General features: G+C 38.5%; 3 protein-coding genes across 5 annotated transcripts in view; all 3 read right to left on the bottom strand.

Moving 5' to 3' along the window:
- Window positions 1-5,755, bottom strand: part of LOC103462611 (AT-rich interactive domain-containing protein 3B) — a 62,297-nt gene extending 56,542 nt beyond the window's left edge. The window contains exons 1-2 of one of the 3 annotated variants that reach the window (XM_008405510.3): window positions 5,399-5,755; window positions 2,753-3,385 (exon numbers count right to left, since the gene is read on the bottom strand). In XM_008405510.3, coding sequence (XP_008403732.1) covers window positions 2,753-3,385; window positions 5,399-5,434 — 669 coding nt within the window. In that variant the 5' untranslated portion in view covers window positions 5,435-5,755. The other 2 variants (XM_008405509.3, XM_081605370.1) reach the window with 2 other exon arrangements.
- A 1,285-nt stretch (window positions 5,756-7,040) lies between these two features.
- On the bottom strand, window positions 7,041-13,409 carry fam219b (family with sequence similarity 219 member B). The gene is made up of 6 exons (XM_008405504.3): window positions 13,122-13,409; window positions 11,462-11,570; window positions 11,055-11,148; window positions 10,887-10,964; window positions 10,663-10,714; window positions 7,041-9,010 (listed from the first exon to the last, which is right to left on the bottom strand). The coding sequence occupies exons 1-6, from the start codon at window positions 13,194-13,196 to the stop codon at window positions 8,861-8,863; spliced, it is 558 nt and encodes a 185-aa protein (XP_008403726.1). The 5' UTR covers window positions 13,197-13,409; the 3' UTR covers window positions 7,041-8,860.
- A 1,586-nt stretch (window positions 13,410-14,995) lies between these two features.
- cox5ab (cytochrome c oxidase subunit 5Ab) lies at window positions 14,996-18,023 on the bottom strand. The gene is made up of 5 exons (XM_008405502.3): window positions 17,859-18,023; window positions 16,107-16,223; window positions 15,541-15,662; window positions 15,241-15,363; window positions 14,996-15,106 (listed from the first exon to the last, which is right to left on the bottom strand). The coding sequence occupies exons 1-4, from the start codon at window positions 17,929-17,931 to the stop codon at window positions 15,250-15,252; spliced, it is 426 nt and encodes a 141-aa protein (XP_008403724.3). The 5' UTR covers window positions 17,932-18,023; the 3' UTR covers window positions 14,996-15,106; window positions 15,241-15,249.
- Window positions 18,024-19,160: the final 1,137 nt, after the last annotated feature.

Below are 19,160 nucleotides of genomic sequence, written 5' to 3'. Positions count from 1 at the left end.
GTTTATTTCTGCAAAGAATTTTACCTTTACGCACAATTAAAAAAAAGTGCAGTCTTTCTTGTGTGTGTAATTATTATTCAGTTGTGACAGCACTGCAAACCTGCAGTTACACATGGGATAAGATCTAGTTCACATCAAATATCTAAAAGAAAGAATTCAGAAAACTGACAAGCGGGGCCTTATGAGTGAAGCAAAAAGTTTTATTTCACTTTCACATCAATTGAACACCTGCATGTAACTGCCCATTTCATCCTCGGACAATGGGCTTTAACAAGTGGAGTTGGCATTAGAGAAGCAACAAATGACAGCAATATGGATATAATAGTGCAATGTTCATGCAATCCCCCACTTCACACCTACTCGTCAACTTAGCTCTGTGACTACCTCCATTGGCAGCGCAGAGCCAATGAAGGCTCAGTTTTTTAACGAGTCACACTGAGATGAGAAGGAGTGATCTCTGGCCAAGCTTGAAAGCGTCTTTGGAAAGAGGCATAAAAAAAGCTTGGATGTAATATTTTTTGGGGAGGATGAGACCGATGGGACATTCCCCTGTGATAACCTTGAGTAAAAAGAATATACTAGTTTCATAGTATTTACACAAAATCATCTATGTGGAAATATTAGAAGCATTTATTTTAACTTCTTTCTACAAATCATATAGAGTAAACACCTTAAAATGTTTGTATTTCTTATGTTGTGCTTAATGTGAAGAATATTACAGTTCTGTCATATTATAGAGTAACACTGGGTATTAGTTGGTTAATTCGGGCTTTCTGCAGGTTTTCTGCAGCTGTTTAACAGTCGTGACGATCATGAATGACCAAACAGCTTCTTTTTTAGTAACAGTTACATTAAATATAACAATTGTATTACTAAAGAGGAAAAACAATATTTAGATTCAATCATAGTTTCAAATATGTTTATTCATTCCCTCACTGAATCAGTGTTGCAAAAAAGTATATAAAGTATCTATCCCAATTTTAAATGTTTTTAGGGAAAGCCAAAAAACATTTGATGTTCCAAATTGTAACTGTTTTGGTGAAAACAGATGCAGTAATTCTCATCTTAGGTTTTGACATGTTTCTGATTTTAAAAGGCATGCAGTCATGTTTTGAGAACTCGTCACTATTGCCTTAAAGTAGATTACATGATAATGGATGGCTTCCATTTTTTTAAATAATTATTTCTGTTTGTTGGGTTTTGACCTAAAATGTTTCTCCTCATGTGTGTAGGGTTCGAAATCCTGTTAATACAAGGCCGGAAAGCGTGTCAGAATGACCAGAGTTTTCTTTGGGTGCATGGAGTAAAGTACCGCAGCAATGTCCAGCACTTACTTGTTTATATGCATAGCCTATCAACTTGCTGAAAAAAGCTACTATATGTTCACCAAACTAACAAAAAAGGCACATTTAGCCATTTGGTCATAATTCTTTTGCAGAACCAAGCGGCAAAACTTACATCGGTTAATCAACTGTAGGCTCACTAACCGAGCAGGAAGGTCAATTAATTAACGAGCCAATATAAACTTGTTGGACTTCAATTGTTATTATAAAAATAGCAGAATAGTAAAAATGTACATTTCCCGTGATATGAGCAATAATAAGTGTTTGTTTAATGTCTTTCCTCAAGTGTTGACATAACAGTAATAAATGTAACAGATTTGTTAGATTATTTTAAGAACAGTTGGAATAATTATATCTTTCTGTTTTAAGCAAAACTCAGATTGTTAATTGAGTGTTTCAAATTTGTGTGTAAATATTATGACAACATGATATTTTTACCGAGTTATCATGCAGTTAATACATGATTCCAGGCGCTGCATCCCTGAAAACATGTTTCCCCAGTGCAATAAACGGCCACTGCCTTTAAATAGATAATAAAATAGAAGTGCATGAGAGCCAAATCATCCTAGCCCACTGTCCAATCACATGTCCCGTTACACTGTCCACTTCTGCACAGCTACAGCTTTTTATCTGACTTACAGGCCTGAGCGCCGTGTTTAACCTGCTACGTCTGCAGCTATGATGTTAAACCACATGGCGCTTGGCTGGGTTCCCTCCTGACATGTCAGTGTTCTGTAACACGGTGCTGAGGCAATATTTACCTTCAAGGGAAAGTTCACTTGGCACACAGCCGAACCTCTTGGGGTGGCTGCTACTGTGTACTACATCCAACCTTTCCACCCACCCAAAATCATCAAGCTGACCCAGGCAGCCACCCACAGCCTCACAGCAGCAGCACTGCCCCGCCTGACTCCGCTGCTTGGACCAGAGCCAAACCAGAGCCCGAGCAAAGCGCCAAGAGGGACAAAGAGCAAGATACACACACTCAAAATGTGAGTGCAGGAGGAGAAAACTGGCGAGCGTGAACACATTGCACCTCGGCCTGGCAGTCTGCCAAGGCTCACTCAAGAGGCTCTTTTTTTTTTTTTTTTTTACCCACCACAAAAGCCAATCGGCGGTCAACCCCCTGTAGAGATTTGAAGTGTTTTACAAAGATACTCCAGGAGCAGAGCACGACGCAGTCAAGATTAAGCCGTCTTTCCCAGCAGGGGGTGTTAGCAGAGAAATCACACTAAGCTCACAAAATTTAACAAAAGACAGGAACATGTTCAGAGAGCTAATATTAGCAGAGGAAACTCAATATTTAGAGGACATGACTAGGAAAAGAGCAAAACACAATTTGCAATCAAGAAAGAGTAAATGGTAAAATGCATCATAGCATCCGGAGCCACACAGAGGAAGGAACTAACCTGTCTGAAGTGGTCATCAAATCCCCAGTCGGCCTGTCCATTAGGAGAGGCAGACGAGTTTGGCCCTGCAGGGGACATGCCCTCATCAGGTTCCTGCTTCACTCTAACAGGTGGGGAGGCAGCTCTCTGCGGGGCCGACATGGAGTAGCCTGCGAACGGACGGGCTGGGATACGGGAGGCGTTCTGCTGCAGAGCCAGGGTCTGCTTGCGGAGAAACTCCAGGCCGCTGGCGTTTCCCTCATCCTCGTCGCTTCCCTCGTCCCCCTCCATCATCTCGTTGTCATCATCCTCATCCCCCGAATCCCGGCCTCTGTCCTCATCCTCCTCTCTTTCCGAGTCCACGCTGCTCTGATTGGACACCCGAGGAGGCAAGCCGGCTGCAGGAACGCCTCCGGTCATGCCTTTGCCCATGAAGCTTGCCCCGGAAGCCCGGGCTGCAGCCAGTATGGCCTGCTGAGCTGCAACCTGCTGAGCGTACATGATGTGGGCCTCTCGCAGCTTCCGTTCCTTCCTCTCCATTTCCAGACGGGCCTGCTGCTGGCGCTGGAGCTGCTCCATCACTGCCTCCAGCTTCATTCCCCCTGTAGAGGTGCTCTGTGGAAAAGCCACACTGGGCTCCTGAGACATGCTTGGCTGTGGAGGGAAGAGAAAGAACCATAAAGAACAGATAAGGAAAGCTATTCTCTCCATAAAGATACGTTAGCAACAAATTTGCATACATGCAACACATTTCTAAACCAAAAAACATGTTTTCAGTGGTAGGGACATTATTAAACCGGGTTCAAAATAAAAGAATACTAAATCCAGGACATTATGCGCTAGAATCAATACTAAATATTTCCACTCTTATCTCATCCTTTTTATGTATACTCAAATACTGCAAATGGACACACACTCTAAATAAAGGAAACTAAAAACTAAGCACATTGCAATATAACCGGGTGTTAAAATGACTGATGCAGACAACAAATTCATTTTTAAATAGAAAACAGCACATCGACGGCAGATAAATATTGACTGCTATGACTCTTGGTACACGGGCTCCACGTAAATTTGTCGTCGAATCTTTACCCAGGAACAATTTCTCTTGGTTATTTTGATGAATAAGTCTGACATGTAATTTTACTTTATTAAAATAGTATTTTAAGATTCTATTTTCACTGATTGTGGGCCATTTGTTATCACGCTGTGGAGCTCTTTATGAAGTGTTTCTTCCACTGTAATTTGACCACAATGGGGGATTTTTTTTTTATTATGTAGTTTTCATATATTCTAAACATGAAAAAGGTCATGACTGCTAAAATCTTAAATTAATTAAAATTTTTGTGTTACACCCCATTTTATTTATTTGTGTTCTGATCCCCGTTGACTTTTGGAAACTTGATAGATTATGACCCTTGATCAAACCAGGACAATGCTAAGTGATGTCCTGCGGATATTATTTATTGAATTCATAACCACATTTACCTACATATGTGAGCAGATAATGGAAAATGACTGGACTGCTTTTGAAAAATTGTTTTCCAATCACAGGGCTGACACTTGACAAGGTTGCTGGTCACTTATCCCTCTTACCCACTCGGCATTGGCTTTTTTTTATTATTCAAATTCATACAAGGAGGTGTTTTATACCCATTTTGACAACACATGATTTCCAATGCTTTTTATGCAAATTGGAAGGTCTTCTAAAAGGAAATATGATTATGAATTCAAACATTTTCTACCAGCAGAATGTCACATAGATTTACTATTTTGATTTGGTCAGTGGTTGTTCCCAGAGTCATCTGGCCCAAATTGAGATTACAACCAAAACTCAAAGGAAATTGGACGTAATAAAATATTATAAAATGCAACTGAATTAAACTATAGATGAGCCCAATAATCCACACACTTGACGTAAATACTCATATGTAATTAAAAAATATATATACACAATATGAAGGCACGCAATTTCTTCAAAGACACGGAGGAGAAATGGGGGTACAAAGTGGCAAAGGGGTCAAATTACCAGGACGCCCACCTTTTCGAGCCTAAATAGTCAAACAAAATTTAAAACGTAGGAAATGGCAAGAAGGTGAAATGACCAGAACCCGGACTGGTATTGGAAGTAGATGATCGTCAAAGAGAGGGATGGGCACAAATTTGACATACTAAATTACACTATAATCATATTATATTAATGTGAAAACTGTCGCCAATTAAGTCCTAGCTTTTGGTCAACATTATTATTAATAGCAAACTACCACCAAAGTGGGAAAAAAATAAACACAGTTAAAGCACGTCCTCCGTATTAGAGCGAGTTAGTTGCCACATCCTCAAAATAACGTGGAAAACATAAGAGATAAGGTGGAGATAACATGCAACATGCCAAGTCAGCCAACTTACGCTTTTTTTTAAGAATACAAATCCAAAATGTTACCCCAGCTGCAATAACAAAAAAACGAATGAAAAGTAGCCAGCTCTAAAGGTCATGTTACCTCTCCAAACTTTGCTCTCCTTTTTCTTTGGGAAACTACGCGATCAGCAGCCGCCTCCTCCTCTCGGCAACGTGAATAAAAGCGTAAAAACGAACCCTCGGAGGGCTTTTTCAGCTCGCTGCCAGGTCAGAGAAGAGCAGAGCCACAAACAAGCACAGCCACCACTCACCATTTGCGCCTTGCTACTGCTGGAGTTGTCCACCATCCCTCCTTCCTTGGGGTTTTATCCTCCTTCCCTCGTTTCTGGCACTCGTTCAAACACTTGTAAACACACACGCATGCGCGCGTGCACGCCCCTCAGATTCCGACTGATCCGCCGGCAGAAGGAGAAAAAGGAGCTATCCGACGTTTTCTTCTGGGCCAGTTCTCCAGGTTTGCCCGTTGTTTCTGTCCGTTTTCCACCGCTTTCGTAAAATTCGTGACTTCCTTCTTTAATAGATAAGGGAGCAGGGTGGTAAATGACCCAATCTCATACCTCGGAAAGCGCTGAGGTAACTCCCTGTCGTTTTTTTTTTTTTTTTTCTCCAGTGGAGTTGACACCCCCCTCGCATGGCGCACACCAGCGTTAGGCCCGCCCAACGACAGCAACAAGTATTTCGATTTAATTAAATTAATACATGCTTTTATCTGACAGTAATTTCATTATTCCTCAACCGTTTGAGGATTACAAAGAACATTGTTTGCGGTTATTGCGACAACCTCATAATTATACCTTATTTTTAACTAAATCAAAATAAAAGCACAGGTATTGATGCAGTCGCGTGTATATTTTTAAAGCCAACGTGTACGGATTTTTACATTTTAGGGTGTATACTGTAGACGCACAACTTACACATTTTGCTTCTGTAGCATAAAAATCTTTCAAACGACATGTTACAAAAACTTGGTGGAAAATGTTTACCTCAACAGGTAGTTCAAGCAGCACAGCTCTATGCTGCCCCCTTCCGGAAATTAATGTCGGTAATTCGATTTATAAAGTTAAACGTATGTCCATATTCCTTACACCTTTACAGATGTGAAGCGTTTGTTTTAATTGTAGTGGTTATGATTTAGAGCTAACGCAAAATGTATTTGATCAGAAAAGTACAGTTACATAAGACCAATAAAAATACAATTTAATGGAGAAATGTCAGACTGCCTAATATACCTTGCAGTAGACACTCAACATATTTGAAAACCTGATTAAATTAGGATTTTAGGCTTGCATTTTGTGGTTTGCATTTTTCTTGTTCTGAGGCATGTAATTACAACAAAATTATTTGAAATTTATATTTGAAAAAGGAGATTTTCCCTGTTTTGATGTGCAATTTGGTGATGTTTATAAGACATACCAGTAGAAATGTATTTTCAAAAAAAGGGGAATGTAGGATCTTAATTAAGCAGAAGTCCGTGAGAAAATGTGATATTTGATCAAAAACTTTTTTTTTGAATAAAATAGATTTTTTTTATCAAACCTGATAAGTATTTTAAAAGCTGATTCATCTGCTAACATCCCAATTTTCATTGACCTGCTTTAAGTCAGAATGGTTTTTTTTCTAATTAAAGGAAAGGAAGAAGTTAATGTTCACAACGTGTTTAGATAATTTGAAAGCTTATCCTACTCATTCCTATAAAAAATAATTGGTTTAAATGACATGCATTAGGCTGCACAGCCAATGCTTTAGTCATCCTGTTCTGAAAGAACTGCAATTTCACATATTTCAGTGGTTGAATAGCACAAAGATTGTGGTAGTCCAAAAAGAAAGAGGTTCCCTGTAATGTGAATTCTTTACACAGTTCACACCGTTACTTTCAATGAACACAAATACAAACCACGTTAATTGAATTTTTTATTTATAATGTAAACCAACAGAGTACAATGGGAACAGAGTATTTACAATTGTAAAACAAACAAAACATGTATTTATTGCATTCAGCACTCAATAACAACCTTGTCACAATGTTGTACAACAAGCAGATTGTCCCATAGTTGCATAGTACAGGTGAGTCAAGTGTACTTGCTACTGGCAATTGGTGTCAAGTGCAAAATTTAATCTACATCAAAACACACCACAGAGCAAGAAATGGGGTTAAAAAATTAATTTAGTAGGTCCATATAAAGCAGTCTGCTCAAACCAGAAACCTGCCTTAAAACTATGAAATGCAAGGTTATGCTGCGTATCACAACTCTCCAATTCAGGATTTATGACCCGCTTTCAGCTCTTCCTACATTGTCCTAGCACAGAATTTTATTTTTCATCTAGTCCTATACTTCATCAATGAGGTGAACTGTTTTGCTGTGCATATATGCAACAGTAGGTAGGAAGTTTTTTATCCTGCCTGTATTATTTTATTCTCTGGAGCGGTGGTGTAATTTTCTAATTAAATTTTAAATATATATGCAAAAGTCTATCTGATCTCTGTGCATCCGCGCATAAAACCCTCCTGAGACGGAGAAGTCTCTTCATCTCTGACAAATAGATGGTGTTAATGGCTTTAAAATGCATCCAAAAGTGAAAACAGTTAATGCTGTAATGTCAATGACAAATACGTTCTGAGGTGTTCGAAAGCCACAACAAGCATCAGAACACAAAACAAATAAATGTATGAATGCTAACACTAAATGTAAATTATATTAGAACTGTAAATAACTTGTAACAGGTATTTCAGCATAAACTTAAATACAATGATAAATAAATAATGTAACTCAAATCTGATGTGGAGACATGTTTTGTTAGGAGCTGCTTAAACCAAAATACTACACAAATCAAAAGAAATGTGCCTTTAGGAATCATTTTGCCTATCTTTAGTCTCTTCAGTACATTTGTTTTTTTTTTATTGTAGATCTGTGCCAAGGTGAACGACAAGATCCAAATATAATCCTCAATTTAAGCACAGTCGTCAAAACTACATTTTGAACCATAAACAGCAGCTGTACAATGTGCCAAATGTATAAATGGAGTGCTTCTTAGTTTGCTGCACTTTTGTTCTGAGTTGCATTTTCTGAGACAGGTGCTACATCTGTATGGTCACCTTTCTATTTAGAATTTCAAGAGAGTGAGATGTAGATTATAATGACACAGGAAGTAAAAATAAAACTAAGACTACTATTGTGCACTCAGGTGCTGCCAGTATTCCCATGAGGTGCCAATATATCGTTTAACAGTTACAGATAAACAGCTGATCATTTCAGATTTGTCAAAGGGTTAAACTTTCCACGCAGACCTTTCATACTGGTGGGATTCTAGGGGGTTACAGACCTGCTCACCATGGAGGAAATAAACCAGCCTGCTCTCCTCCTTGAGTCAACATTCTTATCAAGAATGTCGAAATACTCCATCACTCAACTCAGACCAGTGTCATAGTTACGGTTTGTTTTGTGTAACGCTGCAAGAACATGATAAATAAATACAATTAGTTAGGCTTTGGAGTCACAGTGGATAAGGCTTGCTCTCATGTCCTCCTGCATTCTCACTGCAGCTGAGCGATCTCAGTGTTCAATGCTTGCAGTCCAGCATCAGGCCTCAGAGCTGGATTTCCTCAGGCAACATGCAGCAGCTGAGCTGCATTAGAAAGAAGAGCTTTGGCCCCAGCGACTAGCGAGCTGAATAAAGAGTCAGACCTTCAGAAGGTCCAAGTCACAGCACCGACATCACTGCATGGGGCAAGACGGGCACTCGAAGCAGCAGCACATAGAAGAACCCATGGCTTTGGGGGGAATCAGGTCCAAGTCTTCATCATCAGGAATCTCATCCAGGTGGTAGCCATCCTGAAGCAGCTGCTTGCTTAAATCAGGATGGACCTGGAGAGGAAAAAGAAAATACACACTCCACTAGAACCTCACAGAACAGCTGAGCTAAAGCTGATACATGTTAGTGAGTTTACATTTGAAGTCAGTTTTATTCCATGTAGAGAACTGATGAGGGAAGTATTTGGGGTTTTTTTAGACAATTTCCTGAAGTTTCCTGCCTGATTAGATCATCGGGATAAAAGACCTTGAACACTTTTTATCCAAATTTTTAACAAATAATTGATAGCTCTCAAGTTAAAATTTTAAGGACTAAAACATACAGGATAAATATAGCCATGCTGTAGGTCTATTGACAAAGACATAAAGGAATTACAAGTTTAACTGGTTTATCGAGAACATACTTGCCCTTACCTTTTGTCTGATTCTTCAACTAAAAAAAAGTGTATAACGAGACATTTATAGACATTTGCTATAAATCAAGACATTTCAGTGTTTCCCAGGCCAATCACCAAACAGAACTAACTAAGGGAAAAGTGGCAGATTCTGATATTTAGATGATTGATTGGGGGCTTCTCTGGAACAAATTTTTGAGAAGATTGTCAGTTTATCATGAGAATATAACAACATTTAATTTGCATAAAGCTGCCAATCTTCCTGGCTGTGGATGTTTCAGCCAGTTTACCTTGAAGTGAGATTTTACAAGGCTCAGAATAATCCCAAAAGATCAAAAAACTCAATTTAAAAAGACCTTCAGTTAGCTTCAGTTAGTATGTTCAATAAAAAAAAAAGTTCATGAGAGCCCAAACAGACGATAGGATGATAGACAAGTTTGGCTTGTTTTAAGGAGTTCCAGGAAAAAGACTTCTAGTTCCTAAAGAGAGTCTATAAAAGCTAAGCTGAGAAAAGAAGAATATACATCCAGGTGGACAGGTCTGCTCAGATCTGAAATGTGTACCATGTGGTCCTACACCACCTAAGGGTACATTAAGATATTCTACAATTAAAAACAAAGCCATTTGACAGCGAGACTGTTTGTTTTCATGCACGACAGTGATCTCACCCAAATGAATACTTATAGAAGAATGAGAGCAGCTATCCAAAAAAATACTGTGGTGGGGAGCCTGTATAAAAAACATCAAAATGCACAAGCTCAAGAGTAACATAGGAAATAAGGCCAGGCAATTTCTCTGTACAGCATATGTCACATATCACCTGAAACGAGGGTGTGAGAAGAAAAGGGAAAACAACTATGCACATAAATTACTGTGACATGAACTCAATGACTACCGAGTAAAAAAAATTTTAAATTGTCATCTGTGACGTGGCCAATGTGGTTATTAGTTGAAATAACTCAATAAAGTAATTTTCTATTAGTGCTATAAGAAAAACTGTTTCATTTATCTCGCCTCCTATTTGCTTTAAAATCTATATATCCGTTACAGATGCCCTGCAAAAACAAATTGCACAATAGTTTGTGAATAATTATTCTGAAGGCAAGGCTTTCAATAAACCATTTTCTTAATAGTGTGAAAAGGTGCACACACAGGATAAAAAATGCACTAATTGAGTTAATGAAGGACGTCGGTGAAAAGAAAAGAAAACAATCTTCCTGCAACCACAGGCCGACAGTCCCGCAGCCAGTTTGACAACATGTCAAAGAAGAATCAGACAAATCTGAAAAATGTCCAGTGAGACAAACTCACCTCGGCTGAAGAGTATCCTGAGGAATACTGCTCAAAATCGATCTCCTCATCACTGTAAACATCAGGAAGAGATACTGTGAATGTCGTAAATGTAGCTGTTAAACTAAATCGGCAGTGCAGTGAAAACTTTACAGCATTATCAAGTTGTAAATACGTTTTTAAAGATCATTTTGACCTCAAAGGCGGCATCATCTGATTGATTTATGCCTTTCTGTGTGCCCCACCTGTCTGAGTCTAGCGCCACCAACATTTCCTCAGCGTTCTGGCTTAAAGCAGCGTAGCCCTTGTTAAACTTCACCGTCCTGAAAAAGAAAGTAGAAAAAAATATCTCTTTAAACATCCCTGTTTCGTGTGACATGATTAAAAGAAAAGCTGTTGTTCTCTTTCCTCACCTCTTGACTCCCTGTCTGGGCTGTTGTGCCACTGGAAGACCAGCAGAGAGGGCTTTCTTCTTTAGCGCTTTCCTCACCATCTCCCTGTGTTTCTCTTTGAACGATCAAAAAGAATAAATGTCATCCTTAGATTGAAACCAACAGCCAGATTATAGATTAAATCATACTGAGATTCATCAGTGCTACTGTGCACATATTCTAATGTATAATCCTTGACTGTTTAAAGCCGGTCGGTACTGTTTGCACATGATATCTGCGTTCTATGACCTCGGATAAAATAAACCCTAAACATTCTACAGGGACTTAACCTCAATGAAATACTTAAAGACAACTGACACTTGGGGTTTATAGATGTAATTTAACCTTGTTCTCATTTCTCTCCTTGCTTTATTAGTGAAAATGCTCACGTAGTTTGAGGTGGATGGCTGGAGCTCTGGACATAATGTAAGGTCCTCTCTTTTCCACCGGCCGGATGCCTCCATCTGGAATCTTAGGTCTTGTGCTGTTACTTGGTCCCTGAAATTTCACAAATTCAAACAAAGAAGGTTCATAACCCTTAAACAGTTACACATTTTTGTCAGACCACAACCACAAACCTTAACTTAGGTACTCAAGTTTGTTTTTGTTTATTTTACACAATATGAAAGGTGTGCATACATTTGCATATAGCCTCTTTATTAAGACACCCCTTAGTAAATTACACTGCTACTAACTCCAAAATAAGGAAACTGAACCAAACTGAAACCTCACCAAGACTTGGAAATCCATGTAAACTGACGGCCCAGAACCAACAAAAGTACTGTGTCTGATCTCAGCCATTTTGTCTGCTCTTCACTGGCCTCTGAACGTCACCGAATTCATTTCAAAATCCTGTTGTTTTCTTATAAATGCCTAAATGAAGTTCCTTGTCTGCACCTCTCTGATTTACTGCAGAATGATCTTCCTTCTTTTTCAATAACGTTTGGCACCGTACAAGCTGACATGGTCTTTTTTATTGTGTCTGTTCTATTTTATAAGTTTTTAAATCATTATTTAATAGCTTGACTTTTATCCCTTTTTCTTAAGTTATTTTTGTAGTTGATAAACTTGCCAATTTAAATGTACTTTATAAATGAATTGGATTTTGTATAATCAGAACATGTCATCCACACTGGGGAACAAAGTGGAGGCAGTATCATGCTGTGGGGAAGATCTTCAGCAGAGACAGAGCTTATAGTTGACATGAAAATGCATGAAGCTTAATACATGCAAGAAAACGTGAGGCTGCAGAAGTCTTGAGTCTGGGGCAGAAGTTCAACTTTCAGTCGGACAACCCTAAACATACAGCCGGCGCTTCAGTAGAATGGATTGGATCAAAGTATATTTATGTGTAAGAATCATAGTCCAGTCATTTATCTAACACAGACACTCTGGCTAGACTTGAAAATGGATTTTCAGACTTTCCATTGAATCTGATTAAGCTTGAGATATGCTGCAGAACAACATTTCCAACCTCCAAACGTGTAAAGATGTTAGGAACAAATCTAAAGAGTTGCAATAGCTAAACACAAAAGCACACCACACTGTCAAACTTTTATTTACCATATGTTAACTTAAGAATCCATTTCCCCTCTTTAAATACATTGACGTTTGTGGATGCAACGTGACAAAATATGTTAAGGTTGGAACTTTTGAGTGCATACATGAACTTATGAATATTAAGAGTGTTTATTGAAGCACACATTTGATGAGCAACCTATACAAAGATTTTTTTGGGGGGTTGCAAGTAAACAGCACTGTGATCACAACAAATACACTTGTATTTGTTGTTGTTGTTGTTGTTGTATTTGTGTTAGTTTAGCTTTCATTATAAACCCTAACTGTTCGAACAGAAAGCGGTTGAGAAAGACGTTTTTTTATGTCAATCACCAGGCTGGTGTTACTGTCATATATATAAACTCAGAAGCTTTTATTTGAAGCTTATCTAATGTAAACAACTGTCAAAGATGACATGCTAGGCTAGCTAGCTAACCTCCCAGTTTCTGATTTCATCCAAGCTGTCGTTGGACTAGCTTTAGCTCACATTACCGACAAAACTTGTTGTTCCTGCTGCGCCTCCAGGAGTGTGTCCTTTTCAGGCTCCTCTATTATGTCGTTCATCATCTTCGGTTTAGTTGTCACAATTTATTCCACAACATAGCTATGACACTAGTCCCACAGGAAAGGGACCTGGTGATTACTTTTAGGCACTTCTGTTAGCCCGCTAGACTGTTGCTATCGGTGTTAGCCAAGGTCTCTACTTCCGGGGGAAAATAGATGACCCCAGAGTTTAAAAGATTGACCATAAATAATGCTAATACATAAAAAAAAGATAAAGGACAATTAATTTTAAAACACTTGTAACAATAAATAAACTATTAAATTACTAATACACTGATTCTTCTTTTGCTATATGTAAAACTACCCTGCTTTTCAGCAGTTTGTCGCCATCTACTGGCTAAGAGAGTGTATAAGGGTGGATAGCGGAAGGTAAAAATATAGTGGAAACACATGCACGGGATTTTAGTACACTTAGTGTAAGTGTTTCATAGAGCTCCTGCACTTACACATACAGATCATTGTATATTTAAGATATCCATAACATTTACATACAAAATGTAAATGTTATGTCAGGTATCCTGTCATCTGAATTACTGAATCAATATAGCATAGTAAGTGGGTGTGTATGAAGACCTGGTTGCTTTATAGCCGTTCAGATTGCTGTATCTTTGGGGCAACATGAGGAAACCAGCCTCAGCATACAATAAGCTCTTCCATCCATCCATCCATTTTCTTGCACCCTTGTCCCTTGGTAGGGTCGGGAGGGTTGCTGGTGCCCATCTCCAGCTAACGTTTCGGGCGAGGGGTGGGGTCACCCTGGACAGGTCGCCAGTCTGTCGCAGGGCAACACAGAGACACACAGGACACACAACCATGCACACACACACACACACTCACACCTAGGGACAATTTAGACAAACCAATTAACCTAACAGTCATGTTTTTGGACTGTGGGAGGAAGCCGGAGTACCCAGAGAAAACCCACGCATGCACAGGGAGAACATGCAAACTCCATGCAGAAGGACCGGGGCATGGAATCGAACCCAGAACCTTCTTGCTGCAAGGCAACAGCTCTACCAACTGCGCCACTGTGCAGCCCACAATAAGCTCTTTAAAAAAAACAAAAACTAGTAAATGGATATGCCATCTTTGAACTTCAGAAAACACAATGACCCAACACCTGATGATGACATGGCTGCCAAAATCATCCCAGATTCTGGAAACCTCAAACTGAACCTCATATATTATGGATTCTGTGCCTCTCCAATTTTCTAAAGACTCTAGGACTTTGATTTCCAAATAAAATGCAAAATGTACTTCAATATGACAAGGGAACGTTGGATCACTGAGAAACAATCTGTAGGCTACAGTTGTCCCTTCTACTTCTTTCTTTCCACTAAGTTCCTATCGATATTTTAAATGCAGAACTCTGAATAGCAAGCTTCTTTACCAGTAGTTTTTTTCTGGCATAAAATCCTTGTAAATTTTGACGAAATTGTCAAATTATCATTCTTTCCTTTAATTTTGTAGCACAAGAACAGTAAAAAACCCTTTCAGGTCATATGCAACAATTTTCCTAAAAACTTGATGCTCACTTTTCATTATCTGTAATCCATAATAGGCATGAGGAATTATCCACAGATAAGCAACACTACATATATTTATTAAGCACATTATCACACACTGTGCTGTGTGTATTACACAGTGTGTGCAATAAATCTATGAGTTTCACTTTAAAACAAATTTCTTTTTGTGATATTCTTATTTATAACTCAGCACTTCTCTGGCTTTCCTCTAATGTTTTTTATCATCAGTACATATTATATTTGTAGTTATCTTTCAAATACATAACACGTTTGGTATTGTTTTTTTTATTATATCCATTAATTTGTACAACAGCACAGAATGTATTGAATCAACAATATAGATATTTCCAACGGGGGTCAGTCGGGAGAATGATCACTTAAAAAGGCCTGAAAAAAAAGAGAAGAGATACATGTTTTTACCCACGGGTATTTTAATGTACAGCATTGCAGTTCTACACTTTGAGACAGTCAACAAACACAACATGGGTGTGAGCCAGTGCATAGTGTAAACACCCTCTCACCTCGACAGTCTACAGCTTGTCAATTCCAAGCTCCTCTGGTGTTGAGATGCCAAGTTCTGTGAGGGTTGGCTTCAGCTCTTGGATCACATAGGGATAGATTTCTTTGTGGGGACCTGCTTTGTCCTGCAAACAGGAGAATATGCTGGAATTTGTTGCAAATTAGACACGTAAATTTCAGTACACTAAATTCTAGAACATTGGCATTTCCGTGACTCTGAGCTTCAGTTTGAAAGTGCTATATGAAAAGTTCAGAAAAGAAACTGAACTCTTGCCTTAGCCAATGGAGGGAGTGAGACTCACCTTGACGGCTTCAAGGATGCGGATGGCGCTGGCGAGATCGTTTAGCCTACGACAGGCTCTTAATGCTGAATCCAGGATCTTGGGTTCTGGGACCAGGTCATATCCAATTAAAGTGTTCATGCCTGTATTTGGTAAAATCCTTGTTATTTACCAGCCAGTAAGTATTTCAGAAGTGACAGTCTCACTTGGTGTCATTAACAAAGTTTCCTCCACAGTTAGGATAATATAAAACTGTTTGTTTCCTGTTAGAAGAATTACTATATGTATTTCAACCTCAACAAAGACAAACAAGTGCAGGCATTCTAGGTCTGCTTCTCCCAGTGTTCAATGGATTAGCAAGTATGTTAAAAGCTAGAACAATAACAGCTTACCACTAACTTAAAGAAAGTTTTTTTCCAAAGGTATTAAACTCTTAAGTTACTTTAGCTGAATTTGCCTAAAGCTTCCTCAGAAATTCAGTCTTCTTGTGGATCTGGTGAAGACTTTTAAAAGCTACACAAACCAAAACATTATCAGCAAAAACACCAGGAAACTCTCTTAATGACAACAGCAACCAGTGCAGTCACCTTTCCTCAGCTCCCAAGCATCAAGGTCAGGTTTGCTGAAGTAGGTGACCCAACGAGAATCAAACTCCTCTTCCGTCTCCACTTTCCCATGGGAATAACATCTGGATGCCAGGGGAGCTGGGAAAACAAAGTGCAGAATTATTATTAAGCAAAACCTGTTTCTTAATTAAAAAAACAAAAACGATGACAAAATCGCACCTAAAAAACAACATCTGATTTATTTTATTTAAATAAGTCAGGCATTTAACAAAAAACTCAACTTAAAAATATAGAACAACTAAATGAAGCTCTAAGTGCTTGTTGTGCTGAACATTTTGCCTTCTGCTCTTGATAGAGTAAGACAAGAATAAGAAGCTGTTGTTGGATGGTTGACTACCATTATTACACAACCAGCCAGTAATATGGTGCTTAAGTTGCATTACTTTAATCCGTACAACTGGAGAAAAACCCAGTCACCTTGACAGTTTCTCAGCCTTGTATAAGAAAAAAACTTGAAATTAGAGGAATAAATTTTCAGCAATTGTGAAATGTTACCTTTTCCTCCCTTTTCAATTGTCCAACCTAGGTTAGACAATTCTTCAACAATTACCTATTGTGGAAATTATCAAAGTTGGAGGGACAGTCTCAAATCAGTAACTTTCCCCATGATCGCATACACAACAAAATAATATTTCTTAGTTAAAATTTGTTTTGAACTACTTTTCTGGGGAAATACATTTTCAGTCTTTATAATTGTAAAAATGCTTAAATATGTCATTCTGCATTTAATCATCAGACATATTAAGGGTTTTCAAGTTACCACAGCAGGTAACTTTTCAAAATCCCAAATATTTTTACACGCCGACACCAGTAACAGACCCATATCTAATTCTTTGAATAATGGTCATTTGTAATGAATGAAAAGCTACAGCTACTTGCTCCAAATGACACATGCAACACTTCTTGATCCCACTGCACAAATGGTATTTATTGTCAAGACCACAAACTAAATCTGCGTCTGATTTTAATCAACAACTGAACACTTTTGATGAACTATGATTCCAAATGAGCATTAAAAGTTCTCAAAGAAAATACAATCAAACCAGCAGTAGTTCTCCACCTGCTGTTGTGTGCTTAATATTGTCCCCTATTAGTTTTACTCAGGGGTGAAACTTCTCAGGTCAGGACGAGGAACAGAAGGTTGCTTCCATTTTCCTTAAATCTCAACTTCTTCTAACATAATTCTGCACTTTCTTCAAGGTATTTTACACTTTGATTCATGACTATTTTATAACGCCATTCATCCACATAGACTCTTTTCTGTTTCCTTTTAGTGACTAAAAAGCTTTTCACCTGAGCTGGAGAACTTTACACGGGTTTAAAGAGAACAAACAGACCAGAAAAACGTATTTTGATTTCTGGTCAAGGGAAGCTAGATGAATTAAGCCGCGGGGCAAATAAAACTACAGAATGAGTATTGGTCATAGCTGTGTTAAACTGCGGCTACTGACACTTCTGAACTGACTAAACGGGGTCATCACAAGGTCGAGAGGCTTGTCCTTTAAATTTCATTCCAAGAACCCAATTAAAATATAGAATGAACCGTAAAAGAGCAAAAACACTGATGATACGAAACTAACAGAAACAGCTGCATTCAATAATGCTTCAATGTCACCCTGTGTTAGCTTGTGGCTATATGCTAGCCGAGCAAACCAATCGTATTCAAAGTTTTATAATAAGATTTTGCTCTAGGTGTAAAGCGGACCTACTTACCCGAATAACAGGTCCGTGTCCGAGCCACACTTCGGAACCCTGAGGTCGATAAACGGGAAAGAGCTCGGAACATGGTGCCGACAGGAGATGCTAACCGTCCTGTAAGTGGTAGAGAGGGAGATTCTGGACGGACAGACACGATGAGGGCGCCTGTCGTCACGTGATTCACGGGGAAAGCCGAACATAGACATAATATATTCATTTTGTCTATGAAGCCGAACGCCTCTACGTAGAGGACGTCGTCCTGACGTAATTTCTGGAACGTGAATTCTTGTTTTCTAGAGTAGACCACACTTACAATAGGTTAAATACTGAGGATATATTATTATTATTATTATAGTAAGCATTTTGTTTCCTCTCTTCTTTTTAATATCTACCAAGATTATATTTCAAACTATTAAATAATTGTAATAAATATAGATTAATCAACAGAGATACATTTCAAGCATTTATATTTGGTCTTGTGATTATGGTTTCTCTCCTTTTTTTATGACGTAAGTAGGTTGGTATAATGATTGGGTTCGAAGACTTTTGTTTTAATGGCACATGCTAATTAAAATGTAATTGATATGTTCCCACCAAACATCTTTGGAACTTTTCATTTCTCCCTCGCATTGCCAAGAAAACTCACCAGTTCTGTTACAATACTTGCAGAAATCATTCGGTTTATTTGTTGATATTGTCTATTTAACAAGCTATTTTAAGAGTTTGGGGCGTTTTGCCCTAAAAATAAAAGAGCCATATCTGTGGTCTAAATCAAATTTACATTTGCATAAACTTCCAGTAGGGGGAGACTTTGCGTTAGAAGTGCACAAATAAGTGGGGGGGGGTTCCACAATGTCTTGTGTTTCCAGGTCTAACTGCAAAACCCTAACTCTGCAATCATTTACATTAAGAGTGAATAAGAAGAAAGAAAAAACACGGATTAAAATATTAGGCATCAATATATTGTCTTTCAGTAAACTACAGTAAACTATATTTTATGGGGATAAAGTGAAAGGCAATCTTCCACCATTTTGTATTTACTGTACTTTCCACACTATAAGGCGCACCTTCAATGAATGGCTTATTTAAATAAAAAAAATCATATATAAGGCGCATAGAATAGACGCCTCAGTTTGGGTTGCCAATATCTTCCGTACTCTATTATAACACATCCACATTTGTAAAGAAGTGGGTCCCCGAGTACTATAGTAAGCTGCCCCAGTTGTTTCACTCACGGTGTTGGTGTTGCGATATTGTGCCCAACTGCTTTCTGAGTAACACAGACCAACCGACACCCTGCCGCCAGTCTCTGTCTCT

Source organism: Poecilia reticulata, chromosome 3, assembly GCF_904066995.2.
Source record: "Poecilia reticulata chromosome 3, P_reticulata-male-v2, whole genome shotgun sequence".
In the NCBI taxonomy this organism is placed as follows: Eukaryota; Metazoa; Chordata; class Actinopteri; order Cyprinodontiformes; family Poeciliidae; genus Poecilia; species Poecilia reticulata.
The sequence above is the reverse complement of the archived record's forward strand: the minus strand, read 5'-3'. Positions and strand labels throughout refer to the sequence as shown.